A 23201-nucleotide genomic window follows, 5' to 3' on the forward strand; every position below is an offset into this window, starting at 1 on the left:
TTCAATTGAGGAAAACGGGTGAATTTTAACCCTTAAATGCAAACCTCGGGTCTTTGGTGACTCGGGACATTCACTACCCTCCTCCTCATTCGTTTTTTTTACTACTATGATATTAGACTACATAGCCTAGAATAAAGGATAATGAATTTCAAACCTAAACCAAACATATTTTTATTCAAAGATCAACAGTCTGTCTTTAGTCTGGCACAAAAAAACAACATTAAAATCATGAATTCAAATGTCATCAAAAAATTATAATAATTGACTGTTGTAACAATGCATAAATCAGACCTTTCAGGCTATAGCCTAACGCTAATACGCCTTATACCAAAATTATTATTACAATTAAATTGTCGGTCATTAAATAAGAAAACTAAATAATTGTGTAGATGATTTGCTGTGTGTAATCCGACATCAGACATCAGACCGAAGTATTTTTTTGCACATCGTTTCCGTGAGCTATCAATCACTCCTTTACGACTGGCTGCCTGCACATTCACTGTCCTCGCGACTGCTGCAACTTGCATATCATTTTGCGCCTATGGTAGCCTATCTTTGTAGAACAAAAAAAAAAAAAAAAAAAAGAAAGATGCTGCAGCCAATGAGCAGCCGGAGGGGCTGGGCTAATGTTTTATCAGACAATAACTACTCAAGGTTTTGTTTTAGCATAATTTTCGGCAAAATTAGGGCCGGATTCGGGACAACAGTTTAGATTTCGGGACTGTCCCGAATTTTTCGGGACGTGGTCACCCTAATCCATGTCATGCCCCGAAAATGTGATTGTAGTCCAGTCATTTTATGAAAAAAGGCTGAACAAATTGCAACAGAAGCAAACTCAACTGATTTTGCATCCTCAATATGTCCTGAGTAAGGGGAAAAAAGCCCCGAAGAATCCCATTAGGGGAAAGTTTCGAAAAAGACCCAAATATAGCCTATTCAATACGCCTATATTCATTCTTTTTCTTACGTGAATAGGGTAAAAAATGTAACCTTTAGATATCATCATGAAAATATCTGTGTTGATTACTTGCATCAAGACAAACAAAAAATGTATTACAAGTTTTTTTTTTTTTTTATTGTTTGTTAACATGGGCGAATGGTGCATAATCTAATTACGTACGTGCTAATTTGCATAAATACTACAACAGGTGCATAGCCAGGTGAAAATGTATTGTTGAATCTTGTTGACACATAACAGTAAAATACTTAAAGGAACACTCCACCGTTTTTTGAAATAGGGCTTATTCACCTTCTTTCCTACATTTAGATAGGTGGGCAAATGCATTTTTGTCTCAGTGCATGCATTGTTTTAGTTTGACAGGGTCGGCGCTAGCTTAGCTTAGCATAATGAATGGAATCCTTTGTTGCCAGCTAGCATGTCCTGAGTAAAAGTGATATAAAAAATTAAAAAAACCCACCTAATTACTTCTTGTGGCCTGCGTATTCACAACAAGTACAAATAGCGATGCAGATTAACACTAGACGATTTCCTATGCAGATATTGACTTGGGACTATAGGGGAAGCACAGGTGAAGCACTGCTACTTGGGCGCAGAGATATCACGCCCAAGTAGCAGTGCTTCGCCTGTGCTTCCCCCTAATATAGTCCTTAATATATAAGTCAATATCTGCCTAGGAAATCGCCTAGTGTTAATCTGCATCACTATTTGTACTTGTTGTGAATACGCAGGCCACAAGAAGTAATTAGGTGGGTTTTAAACAAATTTTATATCACTTTTACTCAGGACATGCTAGCTGGCAACAAAGGATTCCATTCATTGTGCTAAGCTAAGCTAGCGTCGACCCTGTCAAACTAAAACAATGCATGCACTGAGACAAAAATGCATTTGCCCACCTATCTAAATGTAGGAAAGAAAGTGAATAAGCCCTATTTCAAAAAACGGTGGAGTGTTCCTTTAATGTTAAGGTCTGAATGGAACCCATTTAGGCTACCCATGAGCATTAATACAGAGGCAGGAAGAAGTAGCCTAGCTACTTTAAACCAGCCTTTATTCATTATTATTGCAGAGATGGGGTTTGGGGCTGGGTCCGTGGGACTGTTTCTGGGGATTCACTTTTTTATTTTGCCTACCTTTTGTCTTCTGCATTCTCCTACCACATTGTCTCCTGTTCTTCCCTCAGACTCGTCCCCCAGAAACAGTCCCACGGACCCAGCCCCAAACCCAATCTCTTAAAAATGAATAAAGTCTGGTTTCTAAAGTACTTCTACCTGCCTCTATGTAGTAATGTTCATGGGTAGCCTAAATGGGTTCCATTCAGATCTTAACATTAAGTATTTTAATAAATATGATCTGCCCAAATGCACTATAAGAGGTATTTCCCTTTAACTAACCAACCAGTTCCTTAATAACACTTCCTTGATGAAGTGACATGATTTTGGTGGGGGGAAAAAAAGAACAAACATCAGTGAGTGTTAGCAATAGATTTTATTGATTCCGTGATGTTTCTCTCATTTTAAAACATGACATCCTGTTTGACAAAATTACAGTAATTATGTTAAACATTTCAAAAGATAGCTAAAATATATAAACGAACCTAAACCTGTTCACACTCAATCACTAACTGAGCAATGGCTCTTTAATTCTTCATTTTCATCAAGCGTCTTGTTAATTTTATTGCCATTGTCTAAATAATAGTTTACTTATTTTCATAATTTATTTCTGAAAGTGCTTTTTATACAAATAACTTGAAATGTAAAATGTAAGTTACAGAGCTCAAGATGGAACTGCAAAACAGACGCATACAGAAAATGATCTGCTTCAGACATTGCCTGTTTCTAGATGACAAAATGTACAACTCCTGGAGACATATATTATTCAGTGCTGAAAGTTAGAATATAATTGCAGATGGATGGGGTCCAGTTAGCATACAGCGATGAGTGAGATAGTGAAAGTCCATGTTTAAAGTATTCAGGTTCACTTCAACAGGCCCTTCCCAAAGGCCAACGCCTGATCGGCTGCCTTATTGGTTGCAGCGTCTGTAGCAGCTTTGCCGACCGCCCCGCTCAACATGTCGCCAATGCCTACGCAGACACAATGTATTGATCAGAGAGATTTCAACTCGATGAATATGATAGTGGAAGAGTTTAAGATTATCTTTCCAATATCTCCTTTTCAAAGAAAAGCAAAATATTACCTCCTTCCCCTTTCTGGTCTTTAGCGCCTGCTGCCTTTTTCCTGTCTCCTCCGATCATTCCTCCAACTTTCTCCTTGGCCACCACAGCTAATGAAACATTTACAAGAGTTAATGATCTTGTCTGTACATGTTAGCTGTAAAGTTAGCTGTAAATTACTAGCATGCGGCATGCGCCACTTCTTGGAAGTTGGAACTAACTTACATTCGTTTTCAGGCATCAATTTCAAGTTAATGTAACCTTGGAATTAACAAAAAGATTCTAAAATATGTTTCTGACTTACCAGCCTTGTCGATGATCTTGTCCACATTCTTCTCCATGTTTGTTGTTTGTCAGTCTGGAACTGTGTGTGTGCATCAGAGACGTGCGTATTTATAGGCTGCTGTGTTTAACCTCTTTACACACACCCCAAAGCATTAGATGAGAAACACCCTCTCAAACTCATAGCATTCTTTATCTCTGTCACTCCATGTCAACATTAAAGGAGCATTCAGAGCTTGGGAGAGTGTTTTCATCAACCCATTTAATTGCTAAAACAAGCCATTCAACTTCAACAGTAACCCCCTCAGGGTCAGAAGTATAGTGTTTGTATTGTATTCAGGGCATGGCATCGGACACATTACTATTGAACTACTGGATATACAAGCTTTCGCTGTTGTTAGAGAATACAGGGTTGCGTGACTCATGAAGGAAGCAGTTGAAGAATTTATTATGAGACAAAATGAAGCCAAGCTGTTGGTGGTTTTACGATGATTGGTTTGGTTTTTGAGATTTACAGCATCTGGAATCATTTGTGATCATTTTCCTAATGTCTTTTTCTGTCTTGTGCATTTTGATACTAAAGAATGTGTTTGTTTGGTGGATTTGTCGAAATTCAGGAGCAAAGGAAAAGAAACCTCTATGGGGTCCAATAGTCTGAGACGACACTGAAAATCTAGGGTTCAAAAGTTAAATTTAAAGGAAAGCAATATTACAATATTAAAATCTAGGAATATATGGGTGAATTTTAATAATTTAACTACTTTGGTTGGAGTGACTATTGCAATTTTTTTTCAAATGCTTTGCACTAACTTCTAACATGAAAAGCCACACTTGTGACCACAATGAAAATCCTGGATTTAAAATTTAAATTAAGAAGAGATTTGGGATTTTGAACAAAAAATGTAAATAAAAAAAATAAAACAGTATAACACTGACAAAGTGAATGAGAAATATTCAAGATCATTACTCGTTTCTCAAAAAAGCAAATAAGTGATATTGGCCACGTGACCTTCTTTGTGCCAAAGGTCAAATTTCTGCAGGTACTTCAGAGGAATACCATAGTATTACCATGTTAGTTGTCAAAAAAACAACAACAACAACAAACAACAACAACAACAACAACAACAACAAACAACAACAACAACATTTTGAACCATGACACTTTCTGTTCATGCAAGATTTCTATACTATATTTCATAAAGTTCATCCAAAAATGAAAAATGTATCATTACTCACCTCAGGTTGTTCCAAACCTGTATGAGTTTCTTTCTTCTGTTGAACACAAAATAAGTTTTTTTTTTTTTGGCACCCGACTTCTGAAGTATTTTCCCCTAGAATGACTGTCAACTGTTTGATTGCCAGCATTATTTAAACTATTTTCTTTTGTGTTCAACAGAGGAAAGAAACACACAGGTTTGAAACAACTTGAGGGTGAGTAATGATAACATTTTCATTTTTGGGTGAACTGTCCCTTTAACTGACTGCATATAGCATATAGGCCAACCTGCCTCTCATTTATTTATTTTGTATTATTGTGTTGTAGTTTTTTCAAAGCAGACTCTATAGATTTTTCCATACATATGCTTACAGCAGCATTGTTATTGCTCTATTCAACAAATGTTCTCACTAAACAGACTCACTAACCAATAGTTTGCTCTGTGTACTGGGTGTGTACTGATGGATCCCTAAAGCGTGATGTCCTGAAGGAGTGGTGGATAATTGCTGTGGTTTGTATGAATGTGTTTTGGCTTGATGTTTGTTTGCTAAATAGCAGTTCAGATATTGTTCCTGCAGTGCTAGCTAATAAAAATCTTTCTGTGCAGTTCATTACCCTTCATCCCCATATTCCACTGGCATAAGGAAAACAATAGAATAAACAATAATTCATCATGTTAGCCCCCAAATACAGCCTGGCTCTATTATGTCTATTATGATCAAAAATATTTATCTGTAAATTATATTTAGATTCAGAAACTAAAGGCTAGTACACAGTTTTTCATCTTTGCTAGTCTCCTCTGTACCCTCCATTGATGGTGACCAGCAGCATTGGTAGTAAATACAATTAACGACTCAACTAACTTCACAATTTCCGTGTGAATTTAACGACCTGTAACCAGCTATTTGTTCCAACAAATGAAAATGCTAGAGGGTGTTTGGTGTGTAGAACATTTAAACAAAAAGGCCTATTCAAGTACACTAAGTGAGCTAAAGGCAAAGAACAGTGTAAGGTTTGATGCGATTAACAAAAATATGAATCATTTTCCATTTTGTGAGTATAAGCACTACAAGGTTTGGCCAAAACAGAATGAAATAAAATATGTTGTATAATGTACATAGTGCACATCGCTCTGGAATACTTGATTCTGAATGATCAGTTGCAGTGTTCTTGATGCGATTGAGAGATTTAAACACAATGATAGACGGCAAACAATTATTGATTGCTGAGGAAGCGACAGAATATAAAGCAATAACATATAAACCTTTGAGAGTATGTGTACAAATTTAGATATGTTATCTTGTGCAATATATATATATAGATACATATGTGCAAAATGTGTGAATATGTTATTTTAGCAGGGCAGTAGTACATAAAAATATCCTATAAATGTAGTATGGTGTCCAAATATATGCACTACCTATTATACAGCTCTTTACATACCATATATGCAGAATCTGTAGTTTATGGTAACATTTTAGTTTAGGGTCCAATTCTCACTATTAATTAGTTGCATTTTACTAGAATATTGGCTGTTTATTAGTACTTATAAAGCACTTTACTTATTCTAAAGTAAATGATGACACAATTTTCATTTTTGGGTGAACTAGACCTTTAATTCTACCCAATACCTAAACTTAACAACTACCTTACTAACTATTAATAAGCAGCAATTCAAAGTTTATTGAGGCAAAAGTTGTAGTTAATAGTTCATCGTGAGAACTGTACCCTAATCTAAAGTGTGAATATATATTTATACACTGAACAAAATTATAGACGCACCATTGTTTTTGCCCCCATTTTTCATGAGCTGAATTCAAAGATCTAAGACTTTTTCTATGTACACAAAAGGCCTATTTCTCTCAAATATTGTTCACAAATCTGTCTAAATCTGTGTTAGTGAGCACTTCTCCTTTGCCGAGATAATCCATCCACCTCACAGGTGTGGCATATCAAGATGCTGATTAGACAGCATGATTATTGCACAGGTGTGCCTTAGGCTGGCCACAATATAAAAGGCCACACCCCCCTCGATCCACAACGTTGACATCAGCAAACCGCTCACCCACACGACGCCATACACACTGTCTGCCACCTGCCCAGTACAGTGAAAACCGGGATTCATCCGTGAAGAGAACACCTACCAAAGTGTCAGACGCCATCGAATGTGAGCATTTGCCCACTAAAGACGACGAGCATGAAGATGAGCTTCCCTGAGACGGTTTCTGACATTTTGTGCAGAAAGTCTTTGGTAATGCAAACCGATTGTTGCAGCAGCTGTCCGGGTGGCTGGTCTCAGACGATCTTGGAGGTGAAGATGCTAGATGTGGAGGTCCTGGGCTGGGTGTGGTTACACGTGGTCTGAGGTTGTGAGGCCGGTTGGATGTACTGCCAAATTCTCTGAAAAGCCTTTGGAGACGGCTTATGGTAGAGAAATGAACATTCAATTCACGAGCAACAGCGCTGGCGGACATTCCTGCAGTCAGCATGAATGAATGTGTTTGGGATGCTCTGGATCGGCATTTACAACAGCGTGTTCAAGGTCCTGCCAATATCCAGCAACTTCGCACAGCCATTGAAGAGGAGTAGGGTTGGGTGTCGTTTTTTTTTTTTTGGATACTGGTGCCAAATCGATACAACCCTAAAGATTCTGCATGCATGGTGTGTAAAGAGCAGTATAATAGTAGTGCATGTATTCGTACACCATATTTATAGTGCATAATACATTTGCAAAGGACACCTACAATCCTGCCCGCAAAATCAAAAATGACACATATTCGGCATACATTTCAACAAAACTCTTTATTTCACTTATACAGTTTATAAAATCAGCTTGCCTGCTTTGATGCCAACATAAAAGATATGTGGGACATTTGTTTGTGTGTGTTTGTGTGTGTGTGTTTCAGAGAGAGCAAAGAGAGACAGGCTCCAAGAAAGAAAGCTTGAGAAGAGTGTGTTTTTATCATGTGTGTGTGCATGTGTGTGAATATCCGAGTGCTGATAAGGCAACATGCAGTCTTCAGTTTTTTGTGGCTTCAAAGAAAGAACAAACTGCAATGTTTGATAGCTTTGTCTTAGTTACCTACAGCAGACACAAGCCTGGGGTGGATCTGAACACGCCGTTGAATGAAAGGACAGGGACGGGTTTGGGTGGCCATGACGGTAAGGCTAAATGAAGATGAAGACGGTCATCTTATTAGTAAAGATCTACACTTCTTAGCATTCCCTTGGTAAAACACAGTTCCTAGAGTCAGCATATAGCACAGTGCTACAGAACAGACCAAAGACAAACTTTGTAACGGCGCTGTAGTATTGCTTTTACATTGCGGGCATCACAAATTCATGGTCGCACACCGACTTCACATGCATTGCAACAAAATCAGGACGAAACAGAATGTGTTTGAAGATTTGATCTCTTTCCGCAACATCAAAAGACCGTCTTTTCTTGTTGTCCTAGCAGCCGAAGGATTCAAAAACCCTTTTTCAACAGACTTCACTCACAAATTGAACCAAACCTCACATGTACAAGCTAATGAAGAGATGCAAGTCTAGCACAGCTACATCAATACGGATAATATTTTTTTTTTTTTTTTTTTACAGTATCTATGTATACAGTATGCGTTCACATTTTGTGAATAAACATATTTGTTCTTACTCTAACAAATCACACGGTAAGTCTATTGGTCAAGCACACAGTAACTCTATTCTGCACACACACTGAACTAAAGGAATGTAATGTATCTCTTAATGTACATACAACTTGTCATTGCGTACATTGCAGCATTTTCAAGACTAAATAAATCGAAAAATGGCTATGATCTCACATAGATCCAGACGCACATTGCTACATGCCCTGATGAAATGAGATGTATTGCTTTTCTTACATTACTGGTCATGCGGGTATCTTTTTTTTGTTCGTTTTTTTTTCAGACATGGTCCTAAAACACAACCTCAACCTCTGATATCAGCCTCTAGGCTTCCCGGTTCCTGTCCATTTTTTTGTGTAAGGAGTGAGTGAGGGTGTATGTTTGATCGTGTCTGATGAGGTGTGGACGGGCAGAGGGATGACAATAACACTAGAGAACAGTATGATGCCACCACAGATGAAGAGGAGGGGAAGCGTCACACATCTAAAGGCTACAGGGCTCAGGGAAAGTCTTTTTCAACTCTGGTTTTCCATACAGTCACAAAAAAATATCGGTAACATCTGGAGTCGGGTCGAGGTGTGGCTTTGGAGCAGAAACTCAGAGGTGGAGAGTCAGAGGGAAGAGAGGGGACCGTTTCAGCTTCAGCCCTCTGGACTAATAACCCTGATGAACCGAAAGAAAAATATTGATGTTCAACACAGATTAAGTCATTCTTATCTGCACAGATGCTTTGGACACTTTCCATAGAGAGAGTTCAGAATCAAGTCATTCTTTTTTTAAATTACCAGGATTGCTCTCAGGAGGTACATTTTCTCGCAATAAACATATGCAAATACAACAAGTTGGGACATTTTGTAAAATGCAATAAAATTCACAATCTGTGATTTGTTAAAGGGATGGTTCGGCCAAAAATGATATTAAACCCATGATTTACTCACCCTCAAGCCGTTCGAGATGTATATGTCAATCATTTTTCAGATATCATTTCCTACGTAGTGTAGGACGTAGCGTAGGAACCGTCGTGACAGAACGAACGCTACGCTACGTCGGCATCCATCTCCCATGAACGCGCGTCGACCGTTGCCGGAAGCCAGTTATTTTCATTTATAAAGTTTTAAATATGTATATTTTTACGACAAAACCGCACGGATTACCCTCAGAAGGCCTTCGTTTATCCCCCTGGAGCCGGATGGCTTACTTTTGTGAAGGATGCATGCACATTTTTGGGACTTGAAGGAGGTGGACCCCATAACTTGGCATTATAACCACTGAAAGATCTAAGACATTTTCTAAAATAACTGAAAATGTGTTCGTCTGAAAAATGATTGACATATGCATCTCGAACGGCTTGAGGGTGAGTAAATCATGGGTTTCATATCATTTTTGGCCGAACTATCCCTTTAATTCTCTTGAATCTTGACAAAAGTACAAAGAAAAGTTTTCCAATGTTTTCACTGACCAACATAATTGTATTTTGTAAATGTAAACAAATTGAGATATTGATGGCTGCAACACACTACAAAAAAGTTGGGACAGAGGCAAAACAAATGTGAAAAGATTATAAAGGTTAGATTATCTAACTCTTTTGAAACAGTCCACAATGAGTAGGTGAATTGGTAATAGGTGAGGGTATCATGTTTGGGTGAAAAGGGAGCTTCTCAGTCTTTGCCTGCAAAGATGGGTCATGGCTCACCACTTTGTGCCAAATATCATGAGAGAATTGTCAAACAATTAAAAAAAATCCCATTTCTCAATGCAAGATTGCAAAGAATTTACGTCTTTCACCATCTACCACACATAATATTGTGAAAAGATTCCGGGATTCCAGAGAAATCTCAGTCTGTATAGGGCAAGGCAGGAGACCTCCGTTGAATGTGCGTGACCTTTGAGCCCTCAGACGGCATTACATGAGAAACCATCATGCTACTCTGTTAAATACAGCCACATGTGCTCAGAAACACTTTAGAAAACCATTTTCACTTAACACAATCTGATACTGCATCAAGAAATGCCACTTGAATCTCTGTTACGCAAGGAGAAAGCTATCCATCAGTTCTATGTGGAGATGCTGGCGAGTTCTCTGGGCCCGAGCTCATCTCAGATGGTCTAAATTAAAAGACAATGGGAATGTGTGCTGTGGTCAGATGAGTCCATGTCTCAGCTTGTTTTTTGGAAAAACAGACATTGAGTTCTCAGTCCCACGAAAGGGACATAAACTGCCTTCAAGATGACATCTTTCCTGGGAAGTAAGACTGGCCTCATTCTGCACATGCTAAAACTGAGTGGTTTCTAGACACTGTACTAGCAGATCTGTCTCTTATTGAAAATGTATGACCCATCATGAAAAGGAGAATCAGGCAATGATGACCACAGACTGTTGAGCAGCTGTCTTGAATCAGACAAGACTGGGCAAATATTCCACTTGCAACACTTCAACAATTGGTATCCTCAATTCCCAAATGATTAAAAAGTGTAATTAAAAGGAAAGGTGATGTGATACAGTGGTAAACATGCCTCTGTCCCAACTTTTGTGTAGTGTGTTGCAGCCATCAAAATCAAAACTTGTATATACTGTATGTACAAAATAAAATAAACATTGGAAATATTTTCTTTGTACATTTGTCAGTTAAATAAAGGTTCAAGATAATTAACAAATCACAGATTCTTGATTTGATTGCATTTTACAAAATGTCCCAACTATTCTGGAAATGGGTTTGTATTAAGCATTCATTCATTCTAAAATATGATGTATTTTATAATTATTTTATAATATAGAATATTATAGATAATTATTATATTCACTATACACTATGTTCTATACAAACTACTGTTCAAAACTCAAGATACTTTTCGGCATGAACGCATTAAATTGATCAAAAGTAAAGACATTTAAAATAATTACAAAATGTTTTATTTTAAATAAATGCTGTTCTGCTGAATTTTATATTCAGCAAAGAATCCTGAAAGATAATGTGTCAAGGTTTTCTGCAAAAATATTAAGCAAAACTTTGATTGATATTAATTGATATTTGAGCAACAAATCAGCATTATTAGAATGATTTCTGCAGGATCATGTGACACTGAATACTGGAGTAATGATGCTGAAAATTCAGCTTTGCCATCACAGGAATAAATTACATGTTAAAATATATATTAAAATAGAAAATAGCTATTTTAAATTGTAATATTTCACAACATTACTGCTTTTATTGTATGTTTTGATCAATTCAATGGCAACTTATTAGCAGGGGAGATTTACCAACCCCAAAAACGGTATATAATTTTTTTATTTATTTTTTTTTATGAGAATGAATCAGAGGCTATAAGACTTCTGAGGCAGAACAGGCTAAATCCTCAATTTTAAAGGGAGACATACACATTTGTTTAAAACAATTTCCAACATGCTAATTTTATGTTAGAAACAAGTTTATCTAACAAATAAAATTTAAAACAATGGGACAACCTGTATAATTTTTTTATGGAAAGTGCTTTTTTTTTCTCTGTACTCACCTCTCCACCCTCTCCTCCTTCCATGCCGCCCCCATGGGAGAAGTCACCCTGTGGAATACAGACACAATTAAGATCCAACAGCTGCTCCTGTCTTTAGCTCCGCCTGTCATTACATTCAGCAGTGAATCTTCATACAGAGCTCAATAACATTGCTTTTGTCATAGCCATACTAAAGAATATCCATTCAGACATGCAGGGATGCAGCACAGCCACAGGCCTGGACTCTCAGACACTCCCTGTGCAGAGGGACAATGTCTCTTTACTGCAGTGTGTTATGACTGCTGTCTCTGCAGGGATGGAGGGAAGGAGGGAGGGATGTAATCGATGGCCATGGAGTTCCTGTGGAAGGTGAATGCAGCTGGCAGGCGCATCTTCTTCCACAGTCTCTCTCTCTCTCTCTCTATTTGTTCTGCTCTTCTGCTGAGTCACTGTCACTGTCCTCCTCAAAGGACTCGGTCTTAGTCCTAGCTTTCTTCTCTACATCTCCATCAAATCTTCCCGTCCTTCAACAAAATTAAAAAAAATAATGTTGCGATCTGTAACATTTGCCAAAAAGGATAGTCGTTTCAGAGGCGGAGTAAGTTAGACTTTGATGAGAGATTGGTGTGAGTACGCTAAAATCCAAACCAATGTTCAGATTGATCAAAACGGTGCTTAACACAACGTTAGGTTCCAAGCAGGCGTACGCACTTTTCAGCGGTTGGGTGGGGTTGAGCATTCGTTAAGGTACAGCTTACAGTAATGGAGACGGGTAGGGTTGAGTGGTTGAAGCGAGGTATGCGATCCTCAGCACCACCCTAACTTCCGGCGCTGCTGTTCTCAGACTGCTGTGACGTGTGCTTCCGCGGTTCTGCAGTTACATCTAAACGGCAATATTAATAATACGGGATTTGATTTTTACAGTGTGCGTATGTTAAAATCCATGTATTTTGGGATTCAGTGGTTCTCAACCTTTTTGACTCCAAGGTCCATTGTCCATAACAATATATTTAAATATTCTTGAAATCACACTTTATACTTGGGCTTTCTCGTATATATTTTCAAGACTGTGGTGGGAACCCTAGTTGTTAAGTGAGTGAATTAAAATAAGAAATATCTTATTTTAATGTGTGTTTTGTTTTTGAAGTCATCTTGAGGGCCCCTTGGAACTTTGCTGTGGCCCTAGTGGGCCCCTGGTTGAGAACCACTCTCTTAGATTAAATGTAGGATGGTGTCTATGCAACATTTTATAAATGAGACCCCTGGTGTCCTTAAAGTAAAGTGCACCAATGAATCGTCCAAAAAAAATACCAAGAATGTGAACGTATATAGGGTCATTTTGATTTAATGATTATTTTGAAGCATAATTGCTCTCTGAATATCTATAATCACAGTTAAAAAGCTTATGATAACCCATTTTGAGAATGAAAACTGATCTGTGACTTCCAGAAAAGTTTTTGTACAATACAGAATTTTAAGGACTTTTATGTATATTAATAAATACATATTAATGTATGTATTAAATTATGTTTTGAAGGCAGAATTTTGGTTCTAGATAAGCCATTATTCCTGACAATTATTGAACTTGTTAAAATACATCATTTAACATTATTTGGAACATTACATTAAGGAGGAACAGCAAGTAATATTGTGCAGGGAAAACATGCATTATCCATGAGCAGTTAGAAATGCACACTGCCATTGATAAGCAGTCTGAGGAATCGGATGTAAAAGTGTAACAGCTTTAGTGTCATTTACATGGTCTGTCCTGCCAGAATACATGTTCTGGTAGAAGACATGACAGAGTGCACAGGCTGTTAGTTGATGCAATGGGAATGATTGTATTAGACAGGTAAATATAAGGATAGATCTGTCATTTGCGTGTTATGTGAAGATTTGCTTCTCTTGATGATGCTATTAGTGTAGATTCAGAACAACAATTCACTTCGTTGTCAGTGACTTAAGCTCCAGTGTTGTTTTTGTTAGCTAAAACTACATTAATTGGAATATTGCTGAAATAAAATAGAATATAAATATTAGATAACAAATTTAAACTTAAAGAAACAAACTAAAATCAGAAATGAAATATTATTTATATAATAGTATATAAATAATACTAAAACAACATGGATCTGCTCCCTTGAGTTCGGAGCAGAAGCAGAGTTTTCTTTCCAGAAAATTCCTGAACACTGACAAATCATGAACTTAAAGGGAATCCAGGTAGTCAATGCAGCCATTCGATCTCATTATGCACAATGAAGAGAATGACTTCAGTGGGGATTGAACGAAGCCAACTGAACTCTGCTGTTATATAGATGGTTGCGCACATTTGCCCCATCAGTGTGTTGTCTGTCATACAGCAGTCAGCTAAATTTAAAGCTCAGTCTCATGAACCACCATTCCCAAGCCCATTTAATAAGCACCTCATATAAAGCCTCATCCTGTCAACAGCACATGGGGGGGGGGGGGGGACAAACAGAATATGTTAGACACAAAACACAGTATAAGTACAGTAGCTACATGTAGTAAAGTGCAGTATTATCAAACAAAACTGCCTTTAGTAGTTAACCCAGGCTAGACATGGATCCATTAGGCTAGACTTAAAGGTCTTTGAAATGCAATACACATGAAATATTAAACAGAACGATAAATATGCCGATTTTTAGGTCATCTAAAAGGACGATATCTAGTGCCAGTGGAGAACGGCATGAGAGCGCTGTCACTCACCGGGTTGACCATGCCGGTTGATGCACCCACATTCTCCAGCCCCTCTGCTGTCTTCTGCCCCATCTCATTAGCACTGCCTACCGCTGTTTCACCCACAATATTCGCCTGGTCGGTGGTCCTGTGGGCAACTGTGAGGGATAGTGTATGTCAATGACTTCTCAATTTCTATTTTCTAAAGAGGCACACTTATTAATTTCTCACCTGTGTTTACGCCTGACACCACTCCCTCCTTTGTCTTGTTGCCTGAAATAAATGAACATGAAATGTTCTTTATGAGAATGGTGCAACAACCTCATTTTACAACTATACGGAAGAATGAGCTCCATATAAAAGCATGTAGAGGAAAAGCCACCCTATTGATGTTCTGAGTCAAAATGTCAAATATAGGCCTACTCTACGGTTCAAAAGTTTGGGGTTGGTAAGATTTTTGTAAGTTTTTGAATGAAGTCTCACCAAGGATGCATTTGTTTGATCAAAAATACAGTGAAAATACTGTAGTAAGTGAAATATTATAACAATTCTAAATAACATTTCTTATTATTATCATCAATGTTGAAAACAGCTGTGCTGCTTAGTATTTTTGTGGAATCTGAAACTCTTTGATGAATAGAAAGTTCAAAAGAACAGCATTTGTTTAAAATAGAAACCTTTGGTTTATTATATGCCTATTAATGGCTTTAATGACACCTTTGGCCAATTTAATGCATTCTTTAATGCATGCTGTGCTGTATACACACTGTGTGTGTGTGTGTTTATATATATATATATATATGTGTGTGTGTGTGTGTGTGTGTGTTTTTAATTATAAGTGAAAAATTATACAAATGCACAAACACAATAAACATTAAGCAATATACAAATATGCAAAGTACACAGATTTTCAACAATATGCAACATACTTCAGACATTAAGACATATACAGAATGCAAGTCTCATGTTTAAGCAATCTGATCTCATCATTTAATCCTGCTCACGTCTCTATTCACAGGTGATAGAGGACTATTCAGATCAGTGCAAATAGAGGGGAATTCCAGCACCACTTTAAAGCTGATAAGATACCAAACACTTCATTAACAGACGCTTCAAAGAGTTTGCCTGTCAGTCTTACATCCACCCTCAATATCATTATATTACACAGATCACAGCCTTGCTGTCATCATACATTTAAAAATTAAACACAAAGGACATAATTTCAGCTGTCCGGTTATTAGTACAGTCTAAGCAGAAGTTGAAATTGTGTAATATTTGGATGCAACCTGCTTCCATATTTCAGTATGTCTTCAATTTATATTTATACTTCACTCAGTCAATCCCTCTCTATTCTTAGAGAGTTCCCTTCCTTCTCCCTCTCTTTCCCTATCCATCTCTGTCTTTCTTTACGTGAAAGCTTAGTTTTGAGTAGTTTCTGCATGGCTGAGCACATCTGCTCTCCTGCAGTCTTCCTGTATGTGCCTTAAAGGAGATCACTTTATATATGTCAAAGTCTATCCGCACTGTTTGCTTTTCAGATACACATTATCTGTTTGTGGGAGAAATCTGAGCTGCTTGTTGATAAAGGGTTTGCAAGATCGGTTGCAGTCGAGATCAGCGTAAGACACTGCGTCATAAGCCGATGCTGATGACACCGCATCTTCAGAAAATCAAAGGATCAAAGGCCATTCACAGTACCAAACGCAGTAGCTTTTTCACTCACAAACAGAGAATAAGTAACCTACCTTCGTAACAATCAACATGAGTAATGATTTCACACCCTAGTGCACACAATGCCATATAAGCACTCTGAAGTCTCCTGACAATACATGCACTTCGATGAGAGCGGATTTGCAGGCCTGTGACCTCTGCACAGGTGACCTTGGTGGAGGAGTGCTTATAAAGATTACATCGCACCCAAATGCATGCTAGGTTGATTGTTGATCTGATTGGATTAGGTAAGATTACCACTGTCGATTTATAGGTGATGAAAATGACATCGAGGATAGAGTTTTGAGTGACCGGAACGCTCTATGGTGTGTAGGTCATTTTGAGACACTGTCCATTAAATTGGCCGTGCAATGAATCCTATTTATTCATCTTTTTACATTGAACGGTGTTTGTAGTTTGTATTTTCTGTCTCAGTCATCTATCATGTCCTCCTTATGCCATCTGTTCATTTCTGTTGTGATGAGCATAAGCAGGCGCTATGGGGCTACAAGCCTATGACATAACACTGAGCTCTCCACCTAATTTCTCCATCTCTCTCTCTACGGTGGCATAGGGAAAGGATGAGCGTTAGTCATCTCAGTCCACTCACAACCAGGCAAATCCTGCTGCATCGGCACACGCTCTCCCTCTCACACACACATACGCATGGAGACGGCAAGCACAGAGGGGGAGGGAGTAAATGCTGCAGTGCTCAGCTGATCCGCTCCCTTTATGCCCCCCCTTACTTTCTCTCTCGTTCACATGCACATAAACAACACTTTATAATGCATGCAGGATGAAATAATGTATTCATGTAATATTGGATAGATAAACAACAGGTATATCTCTTATTCACATGCACATGAGTGCATGCATGAAATAAGTAAAAAAATAAAATAAAATAAAATCTCTCCCTAAAAATGCCATTTCTACAGCGTTGTAGTGCACAATGCATTTTTATGCATGAATAAAAAAATTGTAATGGCACCAAATCTTGGTATAAACTACTATGCTTTGTTAAATTGTATATTATATTACATTACATTATATTATATTATATTATATTATATTATATTATATTATATTATTATAAATGCCGAGATCTATAATGACAACTTGATTTTATTAAATAAAATAAAAACAAAATAATTCAAATTATTAAATGTAACTGTGTAAAACACGTTTTTGGGTTTATGTGTTAAAAAACATTTATTTATTTATTTTTAAAAAATCATCTGAAATATTAGTGCACGCTGATATTGTCAGTGTATTTATAAGCTTTTACTTTGTCCCATTCAGGTCTGTACTACCATCACTCTCTCCTTCACCACACCCCAGGTTTTGTTCCCTGCACCATTTTCGCAGCATTGTTTTTTGTTTTTTATCATTCATGAATCTCACATTCACAGCTGCCTCCATCTACACTCTCACAGATCCTCAGCAGACTAGAGCACAACCTCATTGAGACCCTCCTCTCAAAATACACTCACACACACACACACACACACACACACACACACACACACACACACACACACACACACACACACATATAGTAATGAAATGCAGACTCATCCATCACATCTGTATTAAATCCATTGGGAATAATTGCAAAGACCTTTACAGAACACAGCTATTATTATCACTGTCAGTACTGCATTATTTTAGCCTGCGTGGGACACACACAGAGAGACTAGCGGCAAACATCTGCACTTACCCACATACATGACTCCTTCCTTGGTCCTGAGAGCTGCCTCTTCAACCCCAGCTTTAGTTTTCTCAGCGGCGGCCACCACTCCTTCCTTGGCCATGGAGAATCCCTTCATTAGAGCATCCATCCTGGACGTTGAGTTGAGACTATGGTGCTCTGCAGATGGACAGGGCCTGGCAGGGTTTGCAAGGACTGACGGTGTCTGGCTAAATGCTGAAAGTTTCAGATGACAGGAGAGAGGAATACAGAGAGATTCTGCGCCGGGACAGATGGATACACGGACACCCTGGACAGAAAGCAGTAGAATGAGAGTGAGAAAGAGAGAGAGAGGCGAGCAGGCGCAAGAGAACAGGATGCAGAGAGACAGAACCTGCTGGATGCTGCAGTGCATTTAAGTCGTGCTGCGGCTACAGCCTCCACCCACCCCCCCCCCACACACACACACACACCCCACCACACACACACACACACACACACACACACACAGCAGACGTGCACTGCTTCTCACAGCAATGTAGAGCAGACTGATTACATATTTATTACGCTCTAGCCAGCAGTGCATTAAAACCAGATGATTTTTATAATTATTGCCAATGCCATCCTCTTGCACCTTGGGGATATGTGCTCTGCCTCAAAAATGTTGTTTATTTCTTTATGGGAATTCATTTGAGTGTATAAACATTCTTATCTGGCCCATGAAAATAAATATTTTACCATTACCACAGTAAAAACATATTTGTATTATATAATATTTCTTTGTGTGAGTGTATATATATATATATATATATATATATATGTGTGTGTGTGTGTGTGAGAGAGAGAGTAATATGTATACTATAATTTAATGTCATACAATATATAATGTCATAATAAATTAATTTGCTTAGTGATATTTAAATTTATATAATAATTTTGTATATTGTATATTATTTTTGTGTATACTATTATATTTATTTTATTATATACATTACAATGTATGTAATATAATATAATAATTTGTGTAGTCATATATATATATATATATATATATACAGTATATTTATATATATATACATATACATATATATATATATATATATATTTATTTATACAAAATTATATGTGATGGTAGAACCAGTGTCCTAGCTCCACCCTCGCTCTCCACCTCCAAACTCAAGGTGTTCTTAGCCCTTCAACATGTTGGTTCTGCCACCGCTCATTTGATTTTATCCATGTCCACCGGGACGCTAGTTCTGCCTGTTTGGTGTCTGTTCTCCAAGTTGCTACAAGTCATTTGTTGTGGCCAGGACTCCTTTACTCCTCTGGAGGGGGGACGTGGAACAGAAGACAGACAAACATAGTCCGGGGCAAACAGAAGAGTCCATGGGGGAGTGGAGGGTGGTAGGAGCCAGGTGCATGAGGAGCCAGATGGAGGTCCAAAAAGCCCACCATGACGAAGCCCCAGGGCGGAGTCGAGGGAGGGAGGAGCCATAGTGGAGATTTGGCAGACGACACCCAAGGGGATGACAGATGGAGAAGCCGAAGAGCCCAAGTGACTTCAATGGTACTGTAGACCGAGATGGAGCCGTGGCGACGAGCGTCCGAGGCACTAGGGAGCCTGAGGACTGCGGCGGAGCCAGGGGAAGGCTGAGCCAGACAGAGCTGAAGGTGTATGTGGGACAACGTCAGACAAAGGCAGAGCTGGTGGGACGAGGGAGCCCGGTGAAGCTGTCAGGACGATAGTTTCAGGTGGAGCCAAGGGAGGGAGGTGCAAAGGCGAGGCCGGTGGGTCGACAGGCTGAGGTGGAGCGATGGGTACTGAGGCTGGAGGCGGGGCCAGGGGATCCTCTGGGCTAGGCGGAGCTGGTGGCCTGAAGAACCAAGGCTGATCCTCACAAGATTGTGTAGGAGATGCAGAGGGACTGAAGAGACTCAGCGGAGGTAATGGCTTTCAGAGGAGACGGAAGAGGGAGGCTGGGAGGAATAACACGCAACATGGGGCTGGGCGGAACCAGTGGGGAAAAAGGAGATTCAGGGCTGGGCCCAACCAGAGGTGAACAGCAGATTCAGGGCTGGGCCCAACCTGCGGGGAAACAGAAGATTCAGGGCTTGGCGGAACCAGTGGAAACAGGAGATTAAAAGGTATTACCTCCTCAAACACATTTACATTTATTCATTTAGCTGACGCTTTTATCCAAAGCAACTTACAATGGCTAATTATGTCAGAGGTTGCACGCCTCTGGAGCAACTAGGGGTTAAGTGTCTTGCTCAGGGACACATTGGTGTCTCACAGTGGTGTCTCACAGTGGATTCGAACCCGGGTCTCTCACACCAAAGGCATGTGTCTTATCCATTGCGCCACCACCACCCCTTTAACCACCACCCCTTTAACCACCACCCCTTTAACCACCACCACCCCTTTAACCACCACCACTTTAACCACCACCACCCCTTTAACCACCACAAACACCTTTAAAGGGGTCCTATTATGCCCTTTTACAAAGTCTTGATTTTTTTGGGGGGGTGTAGGTACTAGAATATGTTTTCATACTTGATTGTTCAAAAAACGCATTATTTTTCATATATTTTACATTATTACAACTCCTCTCTCCCCAGTCTGGTTGAACAGGTCGTTTTGATGAAGCCACTCCTTCTGAAATAGGAAATGTGCTGTGATTGGTTAGCTGGCCCAGTGTGTTGTGATTGGCAGCGCTTAACGCATGTTCGGGAAATGTCCGGCCCCTTCATAACCGCAAGCTCTACTCAGATGTAAATATTAACGATGGCGTCAATTTCAAACGATTTCAGACCCTGACAATGTTAACGAACAAGAGGATTGTGCTGAAAAACATGGACTTTCAAGCATGGACTTTGCAAACACGGATTTTACAGGAGGTTTCTCTTTTTATTTTACTTTATCTCTTTACATAAATATTTTTTTTCTACTTAAAAACTATATTTTCGTTATTTTACTAACCCAACTAATTACTCATCCGGGCTTTCCAATAGGTTGCACCGTCTTGTACGCAAGTAAAAAAAAAAGGTAGCACGATTCTTTCTGTCAGTCGGGCTGCAGCAGAGAAGCTGTATACAGCTTTGCAAGAATAGCCGAAAATTCCGTCATGGGCCCACGGAAGAATTCCGTGAAATGAACACGGCCCCTTAAGTTAAGGAAAAGGTTGTGGGAGGGCTTACGTTTCCATGACACGCGGGACAACAGCGGGACGGGTTTAGGAAAAGAAGAACGGTATGTGCGGGTTTAAGAAACTTGACACGCGGGACACGATGTCAACACGATAAAAGTCCTGTGTTGTTTGACCCATCCACCACCCCAATCAACCGGATTTTCGGCCTTTCATACTACTCGCTAACGTAGTCGTTCTTAATGCTACGGAATCTTGCTGACCATCACGAAAAAAAAAAAAAGATAAACGTGTCCGTGTACACGAAACAATAGATTAAATTACATGACCATTTCACGAACTGCCGTGAGACTGGGCTGGTCTGACAGGGTGGGGGGCGTGGCATCACGATGGTGGCTTTCCATAGTGATGTCGGCACAACCCTACAGGGCACAGAGAAACAATGAGGATATAATGTTCAGGAACAGTGTTAAAAATAAATGTTAACCTCTCTAAGTTTGTCAGCCTTAGGACAAACTTTTTCCTGGGTGTAAAAAACAGCGACAACAATTCTTCCTCTTCTCTAAAGCAGCCCAACATGGCCTCACCCCCTTTGTTGTGTGTTCCCGGGGGCAAGGTTTATGCAAATTGTAGGGTTTGTGATGTCACCAACCCAGGAAGAAACTCGTTGTAGTCCCTACCAGCCGTTTGTTGTAGTCCTTAAAAAGTTATTTCTGTAAAAGAAAATATATCCGTTTGCATTGAACTTTGTAACTTTGCAGATGTTGTTTATGCTCAAACAGCAACATTACACACTAACTCAAGTAAAAAAGTGAAATCATAATCAAGGGCCCCTTTAACAAATGCTTCAAATAATGTCCAGAGGCCAAGTTAATAATATCCACAGAGGCGAGGTTGAGGGCGGGGCTTCCCTCCCTGCCCTCGAGCTCCACTAACACTCATGTCAACTTCCTTCCTCATTGCAGGCTCGGGCTCGTCCATCATGGCAGGCCAATCTCCACAGTCAGCGGTGGGCTCTAGCAAATCCATCTTGCAGCTCACTGGCGGTGGATGGCTGGTCACTGGATGTGGAGTGGGGTCGGTGTAGTCATCAGCCAGGCAGATGGTGAACGGGGAGTCATTATTCACCAGCACCCACTCAACGAATCTGGCAAAGTCTTCCTTTGGACCGTCCGCTGGAAGATGTGCCTTAGACCGGTCGCTCAGGCTGGTGTGGTAAAATACACAGAGCGAGTGGTCCAGGTAGTGTATTTGGCACGCTAGCTGGAGAAAGTCCCACACGGGGTCTTCCAACAGACGGTATGGTATCCCTGCTCCAGGCAGAGTAGCTCAACAGCTGGTAGGTCAATGGAGTGAAAAACAAAACAAAAAAGAACAAAAAGAAAGGCGGAAGAAAAACGCTGCCAAAATTTACTGTACGGTTCTGACTTCTGTCATGGGTCGTTGTACACAAGTAGCGTAGCGTGCAAAGACGAATAAATCAGGGATCACTACTGACGAGTGGACATTGAACATTAAGCATGTTCCAGCCAGGTTCGTCACTAGTTGGGGTCCCCATAAAAATAATAATGTTACATTTATATAGCGATTTTATGGGTACTCAAAGCGCTTCACATATTGAAGGGGAACTCTCCTCAACCACCACCAATGTGCAGCATCCACCTGGATGATGCGACGGCAGCCATTGTGTGCCAGAATGCCCACTGCACACCCATGAAACATTTGCAGCGTGTTTCTGTATTTGGTTGAGCATTTGCAGCACATGTGTTGTCAAACTGATGAAGATGTTTTCTTAATTCTTTTTCTGTTTGCATGCGTTTTCTTCGGTTGCAGTGCGTTTAGCATGTTCAATGTACAGCATATTAATACATAATATATGTTATTTTATTACGATGATAGAATATTTCTGCTGTTACGGTATATAGGGTTAACATTACCAGTGTTTTGTGAAAAAAAATTAAATAACATGTTGTATTTGTTGCAGACCAGCAAATAGATTGTAAAAAATCCAACAAAAACAGCTGAATGATTCCTTACTTTCCATGCTAAACATATTAGAATTGTCAGCTGAAAGTCACTACTCAGCAGGAATTCTTTGGTGTGATGCAATTTGATTGGATGAGGGTGGTAAATGCCAACCCACCAGGTGGCTGCGGATTGGTTAAGGACCACAGAATGATGACTGACACGGGAAA

The 23201-nt window shown here is 39.4% G+C and overlaps 1 protein-coding gene and 1 long non-coding RNA gene across 3 annotated transcripts in view; one reads left to right on the plus strand and one right to left on the minus strand.

Moving 5' to 3' along the window:
* Nucleotides 1-3722: 3722 nt before the first annotated feature.
* The window catches only part of LOC309485128, a 300702-nt gene continuing 281223 nt past the window's right edge, over nucleotides 3723-23201 (plus strand). The window contains exon 1 of the long non-coding RNA XR_014201072.1: nucleotides 3723-6620. This is a non-coding gene — a long non-coding RNA (uncharacterized lncRNA). The remainder of the gene's footprint in view (nucleotides 6621-23201) is intronic.
* sncgb (synuclein, gamma b (breast cancer-specific protein 1)) lies at nucleotides 7414-18296 on the minus strand. 2 transcript variants are annotated; one of them, XM_082151769.1, is made up of 6 exons: nucleotides 17891-18296; nucleotides 14695-14736; nucleotides 14494-14621; nucleotides 14190-14207; nucleotides 11788-11835; nucleotides 7414-8940 (listed from the first exon to the last, which is right to left on the minus strand). In XM_082151769.1, the coding sequence occupies exons 1-6, from the start codon at nucleotides 18273-18275 to the stop codon at nucleotides 8932-8934; spliced, it is 630 nt and encodes a 209-aa protein (XP_082007895.1). In that variant the 5' UTR covers nucleotides 18276-18296; the 3' UTR covers nucleotides 7414-8931. The 2 variants fall into 2 exon arrangements, with proteins under 2 accessions (XP_082007895.1, XP_082007896.1); XM_082151770.1 differs by lacking the exon at nucleotides 14190-14207 and having other exon boundaries at nucleotides 17891-18288.

The sequence above is a fragment of the Leuciscus leuciscus genome (assembly GCF_965113295.1).
Source record: "Leuciscus leuciscus genome assembly, chromosome: 21".
Taxonomy (NCBI): Eukaryota; Metazoa; Chordata; class Actinopteri; order Cypriniformes; family Leuciscidae; genus Leuciscus; species Leuciscus leuciscus.

Bases quoted from the DNA above. Each gene is read 5' to 3' on its own strand.
- sncgb (XM_082151769.1), bottom strand. From the start codon at position 18,275: ATGCACTGCAGCATCCAGCAGGTTCTGTCTCTCTGCATCCTGTTCTCT. The intron at 14,737-17,890 runs GTAAGTGCAGAT...CATTTATTTCAG, and splicing joins GGAAGGAGTCATGTATGTGG to GCAACAAGACAAAGGAGGGA. The intron at 14,622-14,694 runs GTGAGAAATTAA...TATCCCTCACAG, and splicing joins GGTGTCAGGCGTAAACACAG to TTGCCCACAGGACCACCGAC.